Source organism: Oryza sativa, chromosome 3 (genome assembly GCF_034140825.1).
Source record: "Oryza sativa Japonica Group chromosome 3, ASM3414082v1".
Lineage (NCBI taxonomy): Eukaryota > Viridiplantae > Streptophyta > Magnoliopsida > Poales > Poaceae > Oryza > Oryza sativa.
The window spans coordinates 14,387,501-14,403,157 of record NC_089037.1 but is presented as its reverse complement, the minus strand read 5'-3'; the positions used below and the strand labels follow the sequence as shown (position 1 = coordinate 14,403,157).

Here is a 15,657-nt window from a genome sequence, read left to right as displayed (position 1 = left end):
TGCAAGTTTAGTGACGGGAGTTGCGAGGTAGCAGCTATGGTCGCCTAGGCAGCGAGATTATAGCAGAAGGTGTCGCAGTGCGACGAGGATAGCCGTGGCACGGTGCGGCCCAAGTAGCGGCGGGAGGCGGCGTAGTGTGGCTTGCATGCTCGGCATCCCCATGGATTCTCCATGCTCGTTCTCATCTTGCAGTCGCCGGAACAAGGTACCAATGATCAAGTGCATGTGGTGCAAGGATAAGGTCATCGTGGAGCGCAGACCAATGGCAATTGCTAATTGGAGCTCTATTTTCTATACCTGTAAGGAGAAAAATTGAGAGGGAAGAAGGATTTAGGGATTTTTTTTATTCGAGTGTCACTATAGCAAGAAGGAGGTATATGAGATGTGCTGTGAAGTGGAGGGGGCTGAGCGCAAAAGTGTTGCAGCGCCGGGCGGTGATGGGGATCGATGGAGCCGCTCCCGGCCACCTCCTCATCGTCATTAGCGGCGGCGGCGGCGGCACCAGCTCCCGCTCCCGCTTGGAGGAGAGGAAGAGAGAGAGATACACTTCAACGATGATTACCAATAAAAATGGACCTGGCCGATTCGTCGGTATATGGATGGGACCAACTAAAATAGAAAACACATCCTGTACACTTTGCTTCTGTCTTGGTCTCCTTCTCTTCTTTATTCTTACACAAACAAGAAAAATTACATGTGTATTGCAACGGGAAGAAAAGACGAGAAATATGAGAAATATTTACATTATGTAATTAATTAAAAACAAAATTTTCGGAATACTTAGGTATTTCTAAGTAGGTAGGTGTAGAATTAAATTAATTTACAAGTAAAGTAAAGTAAGTGTGATACATAAAATTACATGGCTGGATTTATTTTTTCTTAAATTATCCATGATTAATTACACTATCTGAAATTTTCTTGGAATTTTCAAAGGTTAGTTGCTAATTTTAGTAGTACAAACATCATTTCAGTATTTATTTAAATAAATATCTAAATAAAACCTTCCTTTCTCTCTGGGCTATTTTCAGCCCATTTCCTTTCTCAGCCCGCAGCCTAGCTGGCCTGTTTTCCTCCCTTCCCCCCCCCCTACCTCAGCCCACAAGCATACGTCCGGCCCAACAAGCAACCGAAAGTCTAATAGGCGTCCTCCTGCTCCTCCTCTCATCTCACGTGGGCCCATCGCTACAGTGTTATCCCCTGTCTCCGTTCAAACTCCCTCAGCTGCCCGATGCCGCTTGAAGCCGCCTCCTTTGTAAAATCCAACAGCATCCTTGGACATAAATCTAAAATTAATTGAGGGGTTTCTATCCTCATCTCCTTCTCCTTCCATTTTCCCAAAAATCTGAGCAAATCCGCTTCGTATCGAACTCGAAAACTAGCGAACACTAGAGTTCAGTCTGTTTCACTTGAAAAAAAAAATCGTGTAGCAGATGATGACAATGATGGACGAAAAATCATCTCAAAAGTTTTACGCATTTTTAAATTAGGTATAGATTAGAACTCTGAAATATAGCGGATGATGACAACGATGAACGAAAATATAATTGGACCAAACAATGATTGGTTAATTGCCTAATGACTTGAACAATGATTACCAATAAAAAATTGCGACAGCATAGCTAATCACATTATTTGTACTCAATAACTCTAGGACCATAGCTGATTCGTTGGTATGTGATTGGAACCAACTTAAATACAAAACACATCCTCGATCTACTATTTTCTTCTTTGTCTTGGTCTCCTCTTCTTTATTCTTATATAAATTAGAGCCATGAATTATCAACATGCATGGCATAGCAAAAGAGCATGTAGCCAGTGGTTATAAGAGCCTTAGTAGCACCTTAGATCCTAAGTTCGACTCCCCATGGGAAACGAATTTTCCGGGATTTAACGGCATTATGCTTTCACTGGTAGGCGACGTACCCGTCGACAGTGAGGCGTCTGTGGTGACTTCGTCAATCTACAAGATTTGCCGGCCCAGTCTTGGAAGATGCTCATAAGGGTAGGGTTTACGTGCATGAGTTTATAGGGGTGAGTGTGCGTGCGTTGTGAGTGTTTGCGTTGTACTGTGTAATTCTAAAAAAAAAACATGCATGGCATAGTAGCAGAAGTAGCCAAGGCTCCTCCTACCTTCATCTTGTTTTCCTTTAAATCAAAAAAAATGAACCAAACTGCATAGAATAGTTAATTGTTACAAGCTTAAAAGAAATAACTTGATAAGCCATGGGCTCATCATCCTCCCCTTATTTTAAGAAAGCCATCATCTTTATTTGTTACCTTGTAACAATTTTCAACATACTTAAAAGAAATAACTTGATAAGCCATGGGCTCAACATCCTCCCTTAATTTTAAGAAAGCCATCATCGTGACTAATGGATGTGTTAGAGGTAGTACGTACGGGTCTTATGGGGTCCCACTGTTTTTTTATGAGAGCTATGGGTTCACTAGTTTTTAATTATTTTTTTATTTTTTATTTACATTTTTAATGCAATGTTTGCATCACGTAGGCTTCACATTGGATGAAGACTAGGTCAACGTGCCATGTAGGTGCTAGGATGATGAAACCTTCGTGTAGGCTACCAAGTGAGGTGAATTGACCCAGTTTTACAGTTTTCTTCTAGTGAGGTGAGAATTGACCTGGTATTACCGTTTTAATAGTTACAAGAGCCTCTAAACCCGGCTATGAACAAAAGTGGATATTTTTTTTCCATTTGTTAACAGGAACTAATGGCCCACGGGTGGGTATGTTGGGTGAGCGTTAGTGCCTTGCGAATACTCTCGACAGCCCAGCAGCCCAACCCATTTCTTTATCTCTCTCCACCTCTCTCTCTCTCTCTCACACACACACAGTTTATCCACCTTTCTCTCCCAATGGGCGATGATGATAGCGGGTGGCAAGCTTGCTTCACCTCCCTCCAGCGAGTTTCCTCCGATGGAGAAAAGGAAATGTGTAGACAAGTAGACTCCCTTCAGCGATGATGACAACAAAGACCTCTCTTTGGCGAGCTTCTTCCGGCAACTACATTAATTCCTTTTTTTCCACCGTTGACCGACCTTTGCTAGGTCGATTCCTTTTTTTCCGGCAACTACAGTAAGGTTGAATTTAAAGAACTCTAAACGAGCTGTTCTTAAAAAAGGTTGGTATAAAATACTTATATGGTTCTAGTGACGTATCTAGAATTTTAGGCATGGGTAGTCCAACTTATATAAAATTATTAAATACGGTACATCTAGAATTTACCCATATAATTATTGAAAGTTCATCATGATTCATAAAATTTGACTTAAAGAAGCTTACTCGGCTACAGATGTTTGAAGAAGATTGATTTTAGTGTGCTCTTCTGCCACAACCTAGGAAGGAGGTGATTGAGAAGCAATCTTCATCTTATTTGCTTCATGTTTCGGAAAAAGAGATGCGATATTATTTCCATCTTTTTTCATACTTAATCTCTAATACACATTACATTCATGGTGAGGTGAGAAGGGTGAAAAAGATTCCTAAACAACCAGTTAATCTCCTGACGGACCTGACCTGTCGGGTGCAGACTCGGGAGCCCTAACACCCTTGCTGTCCGCAACTCCACCGTTGCCACTCACTAGGATCTTTAGCCAGCAGCCGCACGGCGCACACGTGTGGGAGAGGAAACAACACAGACGAGTGAGGGACTACTATATATCTGGAGCTGAACCGATTGACCAACACTTTTATTCACACATAGGAGTTGTTTTTATCTCTTTTTTTAAACCATAAATGGGCTTTGGCTTGGCGATTTTTTTTCTGGTCCGAGGACCACCGGACCACCCTCGGATACTCCATTAATTGCATGGTTCTCAGATTGATCACTCGTCTTTTTACTATTCAAAAGCGTTTATAAATACTTTAGAAAGTTTTTGTAACATTAAAGTATATTGTATCCTTAAAAAAGTTTCATTTGTTATTGAAGGTTATTAGAGATCAAAGTTAGAATAGTACATGGAAACAATGAGATAAGTATGTGAGAAAGAAGGGAATGTTATAAAATCTTAAAAAAGGTCACCTTGTTGTAACAGAAAAATTAGGTTAGATGGTCCATTAATAATCATCACCGGGAAGGATATTTGTCTATAAATAGAGACCATGAGATGAGAGGAGAGATAGTAGGACCAATCGATTCAAACCATCCAAAAGCAGCAAGAGTTTCACGACCTCTGTAACTGACTAGAGCACACCGACCAAAAGTAGCTAATCTCATGTCTGGGAGTAAGGTGATTAGTGTTCTCGATACGGAGGTGCTTGCAGTTAAAGGTGGCACCACGCAGCTAGCTGATGCCGCAGCTGCCACCGGCCGAACTTGTGCTCCCTCCGTGTGGGGCGACTTCTTCGTCACCTACACCCCTCCCAGCCCCACAGGCATGCAAATTAATACTAGTATTACTGAACATAATATATATGTGCACACACAAGAAATATACTCCCTCTATTTCAGGTTATAAGCCGTTTTAATTTTGGTTAAAGTTAAACTGCTTCAAGTTTGACCAAATTTGTAAAAAAAAAGTAACATTTTTAACCCAAGGCAAATTTATTATGAAAATATATTCGATCATTGATTTGATGAAACTAATTTGATATTGTACTATATTTTTCTATAAACATAGTCAAATTTAAAGTAGTTTGACTTTGACTAAATTCAAAACGACTTATATAAGACGGAGGGAGTACATTATAGAGAAAATTATCATTTTGTATCTAAATATTTAGCTAATTCGTTTATATGTTTGAGTTTTGTCGAATCCCTTTTATATGCAGAGCTTCTATGTTGATTTCTACACCTCCTTTCCTTTAGTTGATCATTTTTTTCCTAAAATGACCATATTACCCTAATTTATGTATTACATAATGTTGAGTGTTCTAATTAAAAGAACAATTTTCATTTTTTTTATATAGTGCCTAAAATACATTTGAAAATTTCAAAATTTTTCACTTGATAAGAAAAACAAAATTTCAAATATTAAATAATTTTTGAAAAAAATTGCATGAAATGACAGTGACGAATACTCTCTTCGTTCTAATTCGTGTCAAAACGTTTTTGTCGTTCTGATCACACTTGAAAACATTTCTAGAGATCTATATTCCCTACTATCCTTCATCAATATATATATATATATATATATATATATATATATATATATATATATATATATATATATATATATATATGTATATATATATATATATAGAAAGATGATTAGGAAATAATTAACGAGGGTAGCAATGTAATTTGCCAACTACTAATTTATTGTTAGATTTTTTTAGAACGACATGTCAATTAATTAAAACAGAGAGAGTACATGGCTATGACAAAATTGACAATTTTCAAACTGAATATTGTTCATTAAAAAATACATTTCAAATTTGATTTGATGCAGAGTTTCACAAGTTTTTGAAATTTCAATGAAATTACTTCCATATTATGTAATTTTGCCCTAACTTTTTTAAACCCAAAACTACATATTCGGTAAATTGTCAAACTTTTAGTAATAATATGCCAAGGGAAATATGGCCATTTCTTTAAAAAATATAAAACTAACAATTAACTAATGATCAACTAATGAAATGGATGTGTGAGAGATCTTATAAAAGTTCAGGAGCAAGAGATTGCGTGAAATTTCAATGGCATGTTGTTAATTGATCATATACAATATTCTAGATAGCTTAATTAGTAGTTTGACAATACATGGATACTTTAACTAGGGAACATATCATGTACACACAAGTCTCTTCTCGTATACACACCGTATACTCTAATTAACAAATTTCACCCGAAAAAATCTAAAATAAAATTATACAAGTACTTCCAATAATATGGCACATATGTGTAAAGTCTTAACCTCAAATTCATTATATTTTAGCCATAACAAACATGATAAAAATTATGATAGTTTTGAGAGTATATAATTTTGTTTTTTTGTCTCTGTATAATATGAATTTGAATATGAGACTTTACGCATGGATGTAATTCCCCTTTAACTATGGCTCTCTTGGATTTAATTGCTCGTGCATATGTTTTCAGATGTCAGAGAAGTGGATGAGGGAACATGTGGATCAGCTAAAGAGGCAGGTGCGCTGCAAGCTGTCGAAGGCCACGAGTATGGCCTACACGGTGATGCTAGTGGACGTGCTCGAACGCCTCCACATAGACGACCACTTCCGCGACGAGATCACCGTAGCGTTACAGCATGTATTATTATTGCACCATAAGGAGCACGCCGACAGCGTTGCTGCTGCTGACTTGCTCCACCTTGAATCCCTTAGGTTTCGTCTACTTCGCCAGCATGGTTTCTTGGTATCTGCAGGTAACTCGGAGTATAATTCAATCTCTCTGCAGTTTTGTAGGAGAATATTTTGTTATATATATGTACATATTGATATAGAATGAATATAATTGCCGAATCAGTTAGAAGACATTTTCATTGATAGCTAGGAGCGTATAAATTGGGACACAAAATCAAAAGAATGGAAATAAATTCAGTATATAACAGTCCAAAAACTGAGGTTGAAAAAAAATACGGTGAAAAAAACACTAAATGAATTCTAAAATACGACAAAGATCAAACAAGGTTCGATCTAAAGCTTGTTATTTGAACACACATCTCTCCCATCTCTGATTCATTTGGATAAATATAATCCCTGGAGCATATATAGTACTAGTGTGTACACCCTTACAGCTAGAAATTTGTTCATGCAGATGTATTCGACAAGTTCAAAGATAGCACGGGTTGTTTCAGAGAAAACCTGAGCACGGACGCAAGGGGCCTGCTAAGCCTCTACAACGCAGCGCACCTCGCCATGCCCCGGCGAAGAAGCGGCGCTCGACGACGCCATCGCGTTCTCGAGACGGAGCGTCAAGTCCTTGCAAGGTAAGCTGGGATCGCCGATGGCCGAGCAGGTCTCCCGCGCCCTCGACATCCCTCTCGCACGGGCGCCCAAGCTGCTGGAGACGATGCGCTACATCACCGAGTACGAGCGGGAGGAGGCGCACGACGGCGTGGTGCTGGAGCTCGCGAGGCTGGACTTCGAGCTTATCAGACCTCTTTACCTCAAGGAGCTCAAGACCCTCTCCTTGTAATCATTTAAGTTTCTCTTATGCATATTATTTTTTTCTTCCACAATCATTTCTTGCTTCACTGTCCTTGTCGTTCTCTGCTTCACGCAACTGTGTTATAAGCAATAGCCCTGCTTTTACTCATCAGCAGATTATGATAGTGGAATATATATTACTGTCAGTAAAAACTATCATAAAATTACTCTACTTCACTTCACTGCACAGTTAGCATAAATACAATTACGTGGTCTAGTAAATATGTGCGTGCGTGAATATGATTGACAGGTGGTGGAGACAACTTTATGACAGCGTAAAGCTGAGCTACGCTCGAGATCGTCTAGTAGAGTCTTACTTCTGGTCCTGTGCCATATTCCACGGGGAGAAGTACTCTCGCTCGCGGATCATATTCACCAAGGTGTTTTAACTGATGACTCTGATGGATGACACTTACGACATCCACGCCACCCTGGAGGAGTGTTACAAGCTTAACGAAGCTATGCAGAGGTAGAAATTTGCTAGTTAATGATGGCCTAGTAGGTTGTCAATTTGCCAACGAGCATTACTAATCAATGATCTAGCTAATATAAATATATCCTCGATATATATATATATATCTATACAGATGGGACAAAAGTGCGGTTTCTATTCTACCAGAATATTTGCGTATCTTTTACATAAAGTTGCTCAATGACTTTGATGAGATGGAGGACAGCTTGGAGCCGGATGAGAAGTACAGCATGTCTTACGCGAAAACTACGGTAAAATCTTGTTCTCCAAAAAAAAAAAAAAAGGCATACTAAAGTGATATTCGTGCCCTCGTCCACACATTTTGATTAATTTTCCTGCACATGCACACATGTACACAGTTCAAGCAGATGTCGGAATACTACCTCCGTGAGGCCCAATGGTCAAGCGACAAGTACATGCCCAGCTTCGTCGAGCACCTGGATATCTCTCTCATGTCGTCCGGCTTCCCGGCGATGGCACCGGTGCTGCTGCTCGGCGTGCGCGACAGCGGCGGTGCGGCGGCGACAACCAAGGAGGCGTTCGAGTGGGCGACCAGCGTCCCCGTCCCCGCCCTGGTCCGCGCCGGCGGGGAGCTCGCCCGCTTCCTCAACGACACCGCCTCCTACAGGATCGGGAAGAGCGGCGGGGACATGGCGAGCACGGTGGAGTGCTACATGGCGGAGCGCGGCGTGGGCGGGGGGGAGGCCGTGGCGGCGGTGGCCGCGCTGGCGGAGCGCGCGTGGAGGACGATCAACGGGGAGTGCGCCGCCGTCGGGACGATGGATGCCGCCCTGCTGCCGGCGGCGCGGCTGATGGTGAACCTGGCGAGGACGGTGGAGGTGATCTACCTCGGCGGCAGGGACGGGTACACCGTCGGTGGCGACCTCAAGGGTCTCGTCTCCAACCTCTTTCTTGATCCCCTTCCCGTGTATTAGGCATGCACACAGCAACGTGCCGACGTGTTCGTCCAAATCGTGTGCGTAACTTCGATCCTACATATATATTTTATTTTAGTTAGGGTGTCTGTTCTATGTTAGACTCTATAGTTGAATAGAATTAACATGGTTTTTTATAAAACACCAACTAAATCATATATGCCGGTTTTCTTCAGAGCATACTGGCTTCGGTTCTATGTCCAACTACAAATGTGTGAAGAGGACATGGTGACTATTCATGCTACATGTTGGAATTTATAAGCAACCGCCGTTTAAATTTTCGCTAAATTTGGATGGAATTTTAATAATAAGATTATTCTTTGAGTAAATTGTTTCTCTTTCCTATGATGGTGACATTTATTATTGTGTCGTCTCTTTATTCTTTGTTACAAATTGTTATACTTGTTTTTCAGCCAATAACTATGTAATAAGTGGCTATAGCTTCTGTTGAAGTAAATGTTAGATTTTATCCATTATCTAAAAACATATACACTATACGCCCACATAATAAATACTAGGGTATGCATGCGTATGTTACAAACAGGGCCATCCTAAATTATTGTGGCCCTATTCAAAATATAAAATAAGGTCTTATACGTATTGGCGATAGCCAATGTATGCTAAAGAAACTCACCTGTCTATCAGTGGCGGATCTAGAAAATCGATTCGTTAGTGTCAGAACGTGTCTATCGGTGTCATCGTGTGCTAATTATACTTACATCATTGTGTCATAACATATGGATAAGCAGTTTCGCTATAGTTTTTGCTGAAAATCGTCGGTGTCGCCTAACACCGGCCCTTCTACTGTAGATCTGTCCCTGCCGTCTATGACGACCTAGCTAGGCAGAAGAAGAATCGCTGCACCAAGTTCATTTTTTTATTAATTAAGTGGACAAATGATATTGTTATTATTTAGAACACACGTTCACTACCGTCATGAATATAGTTCTACAAGGTATCTATGATTATCAAACAATTGTCAGAGAAAAAAAATCTCGTTCTAGGAAAATTCAATTGAAGCACAAAGAAAATTTTAAAAAAGAAGTAAAAAGATTCTAAATATATTAGAACACATTGGTATATCAAAATATATAATTTTAAGGGGCCAATACAGTTGTACATCTCACACACTTGCCCTGGTTACAAATAAGATTAATCCACCAGGAGCTCTATACCTCTTGTGTGTAGTGCTTTGTCTTTGTATTTGCCGATGGATTGAGTCGGTTGTGATAAAAAAAAATAAAGAGAAAACGACCCAGGGCATTTTGTCACGACTCCAAAAACAAAAACAAAAACAAAAACAAAAATCGTCCTTTTCCTAGCATATGATGGTTCTTGCTTGTTCAGTTCTTCTCGTCTGCCTCAATAACTAGGTGCTTTTAAGCGGAGTCACGGCCTCACGGGTACATCATTCTACCCAGTAAAGAACTCACATCGTGATGTCTACAAATACTAAGCACATGTGTTTAAGCCATCATTCTACCCAGTAGAGAACTTAAATCGTGATGCCTACAAATACTAAGCACATGTGTTTAAGCTATCCATAGAATTTCAGTGAGGCACGGGTCTTCAGTAAGATGCATACCATAGAGAGATGATAATAAGATTTGACACTCAGGTTGTTTAGTGGCTAGAAATATATATAGTATGGTGATTCATCGGCTTTGGTTGTGGTAGTTGATCGGAAATCGGAGCAGATTGGTGGTGTCGAGCAAGCTACGGGGCACGCGAGCTTTTTAGTGTAGTAGACTACGGTACAGGGAAAAAGCTCGACGGGTCGGCTCAGGTGAGTGGAGGCGATGACTTCCGCAGAGAGCTGCGGCATCGGGCGCTTTGGGAAAGGCAGCGACGGAGCTCCAAGGCAGAGGAGGTTGCAAGTTTTCTAGCAGGGCGCAGCAGTTTTCTCAGTGAAAGTGGCACATTTAAACATAGGTTTTGTGTGGCCGTGGTCCGTGAAGAAGAGGAGACGGAGCGCGGTATAGGGAAATTAAGCAGCGGAAGCACGAGGAGCTGTCACCGTACGTGCGGGCGTGGGACACATGAGTGCCTTATCTCTCGGTGGACCGTGAAGTCGCGTGGGTGTGGGTTGTTTGAGAAAGATCTTTCAACCAGTGTAATAGCTGATAAAATATCATTAACAGGATCAACAGCGTCGTTCGTCTACGCAGGATATATCACGATCTACAGGTTGGTATAATGGAGATATATCATACATGAAAAGTAAGGTCCAGGTTTATACGTAGGATGATTTATGCGCGACTAGTGCAACAATTGTTTTTTTCCTTTGTTTTCAAAGAACCTGTACATTTATTAGACACCACAGTACAAGTAGTGTCACCGCTTGCGCGTAGTGACGAGATTGACCAACGAAGACAATGCATGAATGGTCCATCATGGACCGCTTGCCGCACAGGGACGACGATTTCAGCAAAAAGAAGAATAGACGATCGAATTGTCGTACGAGGGCCTCATTTTGCATGTGCACCCTGTACTGTTCTCCCTGTAGGGCTGTAGGCTGTGGCCCAGCATGCATGATGCATGCAGCAAGCACTGACTGGCACATGCCTCACATACATACACTCCCATCGTGAATACGTGTACTGCTGATCGACCGATATTTTCAGACTTCCAGTACTGATTGGCACATATAACGGCCGGCCTAACTACTGGAGTACTCAGGCTGTGTTTAGATCTAAAATTTGGATCCAAACTTCAGTCCTTTTCTATCACATCAACTTACCATACACACACGACTTTTCAGTCACATCATCTCCAATTTCAACCAAAATCTAAATTTTACGCTGAACTAAACACAGCCTCAGCACAACTCGTCGTCTGCATACTATACCTATTCATTTGGAAGGTGACTTTGCACGAGCCGTCAAACCCTTGGTATGTTTGCATGAGTTATTACGTGAGCGCGCTTGCGTAAGAAACTGAGAACACCGGCCTCTTTCATCCGTACAGCATATCCATCCATCTAACGTGAAAATATAAACTTACCCTCGCACCTCTCTTCAGTTATATGGTATCACCTCAAGAACATAAATAGAGATCAGTCTGATGAGCAAGCAATCGCGCACATCACGAGTGCGCGGCAAAAAATGACAAAACAGTGTGCATACGACCACAAGTTTCCTCTCTTCCCTGGGCATTCAACCCGCCACAGCGCATGCTTGTTTTTTATTCTGGTTGGACTTTGAGCCAACAAACAGTATGCTGTCCAGTAAAAAAAGTTATACACATACACTTCATAAATTAAAAAATTATACGTAAAACTTTATACATAGATACTTTGCGTAGAAATTTTGTATATATAAAATTCATGCGTATGAATTTGGAAATGAATTCTTCGTGTTAACCCTAGCCCAGAAAGAAAGTTTACTCATAGAAAAAGAAAAGAAAAAAGTCAAAATTAACCCCTGAACTATTGAGGTAATATGATTTAATCTCTTAAATCACAAAGCCAGACATTTAGCACCCCCTAACTCTTTAAACCTGATGGATTACCCGTGAGCATGGTTTGAAGTGGTTTTGGCATAGGATTGCACACGTGGCACGAACCTGACACTCCAATCAGCAACAAAACGTCAAAATAAATATCCAAGTGGGCTCACATGACATCTCTCACCCCTCTCCCTCTCTCGGGAAAAGGCCAAGAACCCAAGGTCGGTGAGCGGCGGCGCTTAAAGAGTAAGGGGTGCAAAACAACTAGTTTAGAGGTAAATTGTACTACCTCAATAGTTCAAGGGGTAATTCAGATTTTTTTTTCAAAATAAATAAGCATAAAAACCAAATACATTGATACTTTGTGTGAAAAATCTATTCCGTGCATATGCACAACTTGTTTAACTCATGAGGCTCGCGGCGCAAGGGTTCTTCACATGCGCTAATTAGTCATTTTGTACAATCTGATTAAACGTAAATTTGGTAACCCTCTATGCGGTTTTTTTTCCTCAAACTAGTGTTTATTGTTCTTTTTCTAAAATCTGAAAACTATATTTAAAATTTGAAACTTTTGAATCAAATTTGAAACTCTACTTAAATTCCGAAACTTTCAACTCAATTTTCAAACCATTCATCTCAAATTTCAAAAACTTCCAACTGAAATTTAAAACTTTAACTCAAATTGAAGCAATCAACTTAAATTCTAAAACTTTCAATTCAACTTTTGGAACTTTCAACTCAAGTTTCAAAACTTTCATATCAAATTTACTTTTGACTTGGAATTCGATACTTTCAGCTCGAATTTTAAACTTCAACTTGAACCACCTTCCGCATACGAGGCAAGATTCTGTGTAGGACTTAATATATGGTGGGCCCCACCGAGTTTAACTCAAAACTATTGAGTATGCATTATCCATAACACTGATAGAAACTTTCAACTTAACACTTTTTCGTTAATTTATATTACAAAATGTTATTGAACCAGATTAACACTAAGCGGGTCGGGGGTGCGCTAAGTAATATAGGGGTCGCTTGTTGGGGGTGCACGACTTGCCCCCACAGAGCAGCGCGTGCATTAGGAAGCCCTGGCCCTACTTTCTCCGCATATGCATATAAACATTGTACGTATAACTTTCGTACATATAAATTTGAAACAAATTAAAAAATAATAATTAGCCTACATGTGGGCTATATATTGGGCCCATGTGCCCAGTGCTACAAACACATGAAAACATATCAAATTCAATAACGGGCCAAATCCATAAAATTTCATGTGTGTAGCCCATGCAATATGAAAATTGTCAAATAGTAAAGGAATAAGTTCATATGCGGTCCCTTATTTGTCAACGAATCCGATTTTCATCCTTCAACTAGAAAACCAGATATAACGGGTCTCTTAACTATTACAACCGGTGCAATATAGATCCCATGGTGATTTAGATGGTGGTTTTAGCTTACGTGGCGCCTACATAGCTAAATTGACCCGTTCTTCTTCTGACGTGGCATTGACGTAGCAATTTGATGTGAGAATTAATAAAAACAATGACCCCATTGTCAGTTACACTAAAAGAATTAATTAAAAATGGTGGGGTCCACGTGGGCCCCACATGTCATTCTCAGCCATCTTATTCTTCCTCCTCCTTTCTCCACATATTCAGTTCGAATTCAAAACTCTCAACTCAGATTTAAAAAATTCAACTTAAATTCTAGAACGTTTAATTCAATTTCGAAACTCTCAACTCCAATTGAAATGTTCAACCCAAAATTTAAAATACTCAACCAATTTTCAAAACTTTTAATGTGCCTGTGAAAATTTAAGTGATACACATTAATTTATTTGTTTCATGATAACATAAATTTGTATGAAAGTAAACACAACATTTTCTATCTCCCCCTTGCACTTACAAATAGAGATAAAATTTGAACATGTTGATGTTTTGTTTTTGAAAACTAATGGCTACACCTCTTCCTCGATTTAAGAAGCTTACTTTGAGGGGTCTTGATATTTCGATAATTATTCGTTACCTTATTCGTTTCGATTCGTATTCACTCCGTATCTATATTCGATAATATTCGATTCTGTTTTCGTATCCGGGTTTCTGATTCCAATTCCGTGAAAAGAAATATGAAAACGGATATGGTAGAGCTAGTTTCCGACCATATTTGATTCGTTTTCACCCCTAAATGTGACACCTTCTTTTCAACAGCATTAGAACCAATTTTAATAGAACTTTTTATTCTTCAAAATTTTGGATATATTTTCGAGTTCTGTCTCAAAATTTATTTTGCATCAATAGTTTGTGTAATTTATCTCTTAGAAACAACTACTACTATAAATCACCCATATTTTTCCAACGGTACTATACCTTACTGGCCTAGCTTTCACACACCTAGCTAGAAGCCTGGAATACACGGGTACACAACTTATACAGGATCGATCGAGAACATTCAAATTCAGCTCAAATACGTATAACGGCGACCGGATCAAGGAAGAGGCTGACGACGAGGCCCTTGATGTCGCCGCCGAAGGTGTAACCGTCCCTGCCACCAAGGTAGATCACCTCCAGCGTCCTCGTCAGGTTCACGATGAGCCGCGCCGCCGGCAGCAGCCCGGGGTCCATCTCCATCAACGCCCGGTTGATCGTCCTCCACCCGTGCTCCGCCATCGCCGCCACCGCCGCGAGGGCGGCCTCCTCGCCGACGCCGTGCTCCGCCATGTAGCTCTCCACCGAGCTCGGCACGTCCTTCTCGTTCTTCCCCACGCGGTGGGACGCGATGTCGTTGAGGAAGCGCGCCACCTCGCCGCTGGCGGCGATGACCACGTCGGGGACGCCGGCGGCGGTGGCCCACTCGAACGCCGCCGCGGTCGCCACGGCGGCGTCGTCGTGCACGCCCATCAGCACCACCGGCGCCAGCATCGGGAAGCCCGACGACATGACGGACACCTCCAGGTGCTCGGCGAAGCTCGGCGTGTACTTGGTGTTCGACCATTTGGCCTCACGGAGGTAGTATTCAGACGACAGCTTAAACTGTACATGGACAGGAAAGGGAGAATTTCACGTGAGATTCTACTGATTTTACTCTACATATTAGCATGTTTCATAGACTGAAATGTGATTTTTACTATGAATATTTACCGCATTTTTGGCGTAGGACACGCGGAACTTCTCGTGTGGTTCTAAGCTAGCCTCCAACTCGTCAAAGTTGCTCAGCAGCTTGATGTAAAACATGCGCAAATATTCTGGCAGAATAGAAATCGCGCCCTCGTCCCATCTGCACATCGACATGTATACATGTGAGCTGAATCACCAGCATAAGGATCAATCAACAATGCAACATCATGAGAGATTAATTAATTCAGACCTCTGTATAGCTTCATTGAGCTTATAGCACTCCTCCAAGGTAGCATGGACGTCATAGGTATCATCCATCAGGGACAGCAATCCAAATACCTTGGCAAACATGATCCGGGCACGAGAGTATTCCTCCTCATGGAACACGCCGCATGTCCAGAAGTAGGACTCCACTAGGCGATCTCGAGCATAGCTCAGCTTCACGCTCTCGTAAAGCTCTCTCCACCACCTGCAAGATCATCAACCTCTTACACTTATAGCGAAGACGAAGAAGACAGTGGCAGCAGCAATGAGACGATAAGAAACGATCACTCACAAGGAGAGAGCCTTGAG

The 15,657-nt window shown here is 41.1% G+C and overlaps 1 protein-coding gene and 1 pseudogene across 1 annotated transcript in view; one reads left to right on the top strand and one right to left on the bottom strand.

Moving 5' to 3' along the window:
- The first annotated feature begins 6,050 nt into the window (after positions 1-6,050).
- Positions 6,051-8,710, top strand: LOC4332893 (eudesmanediol synthase-like; annotated as a pseudogene).
- A 5,570-nt stretch (positions 8,711-14,280) lies between these two features.
- The window catches only part of LOC4332889 (eudesmanediol synthase), a gene marked incomplete at its 5' end in the record, with an annotated part of 2,536 nt that continues 1,159 nt past the window's right edge, over positions 14,281-15,657 (bottom strand). Inside the window, 4 exons of the mRNA XM_026024490.2 lie at positions 14,281-15,000; positions 15,109-15,244; positions 15,335-15,553; positions 15,641-15,657. The exon at positions 15,641-15,657 is cut by the window's right edge and continues 364 nt beyond it. Coding sequence (XP_025880275.2) covers positions 14,431-15,000; positions 15,109-15,244; positions 15,335-15,553; positions 15,641-15,657 — 942 coding nt within the window. The remainder of the gene's footprint in view (positions 15,001-15,108; positions 15,245-15,334; positions 15,554-15,640) is intronic.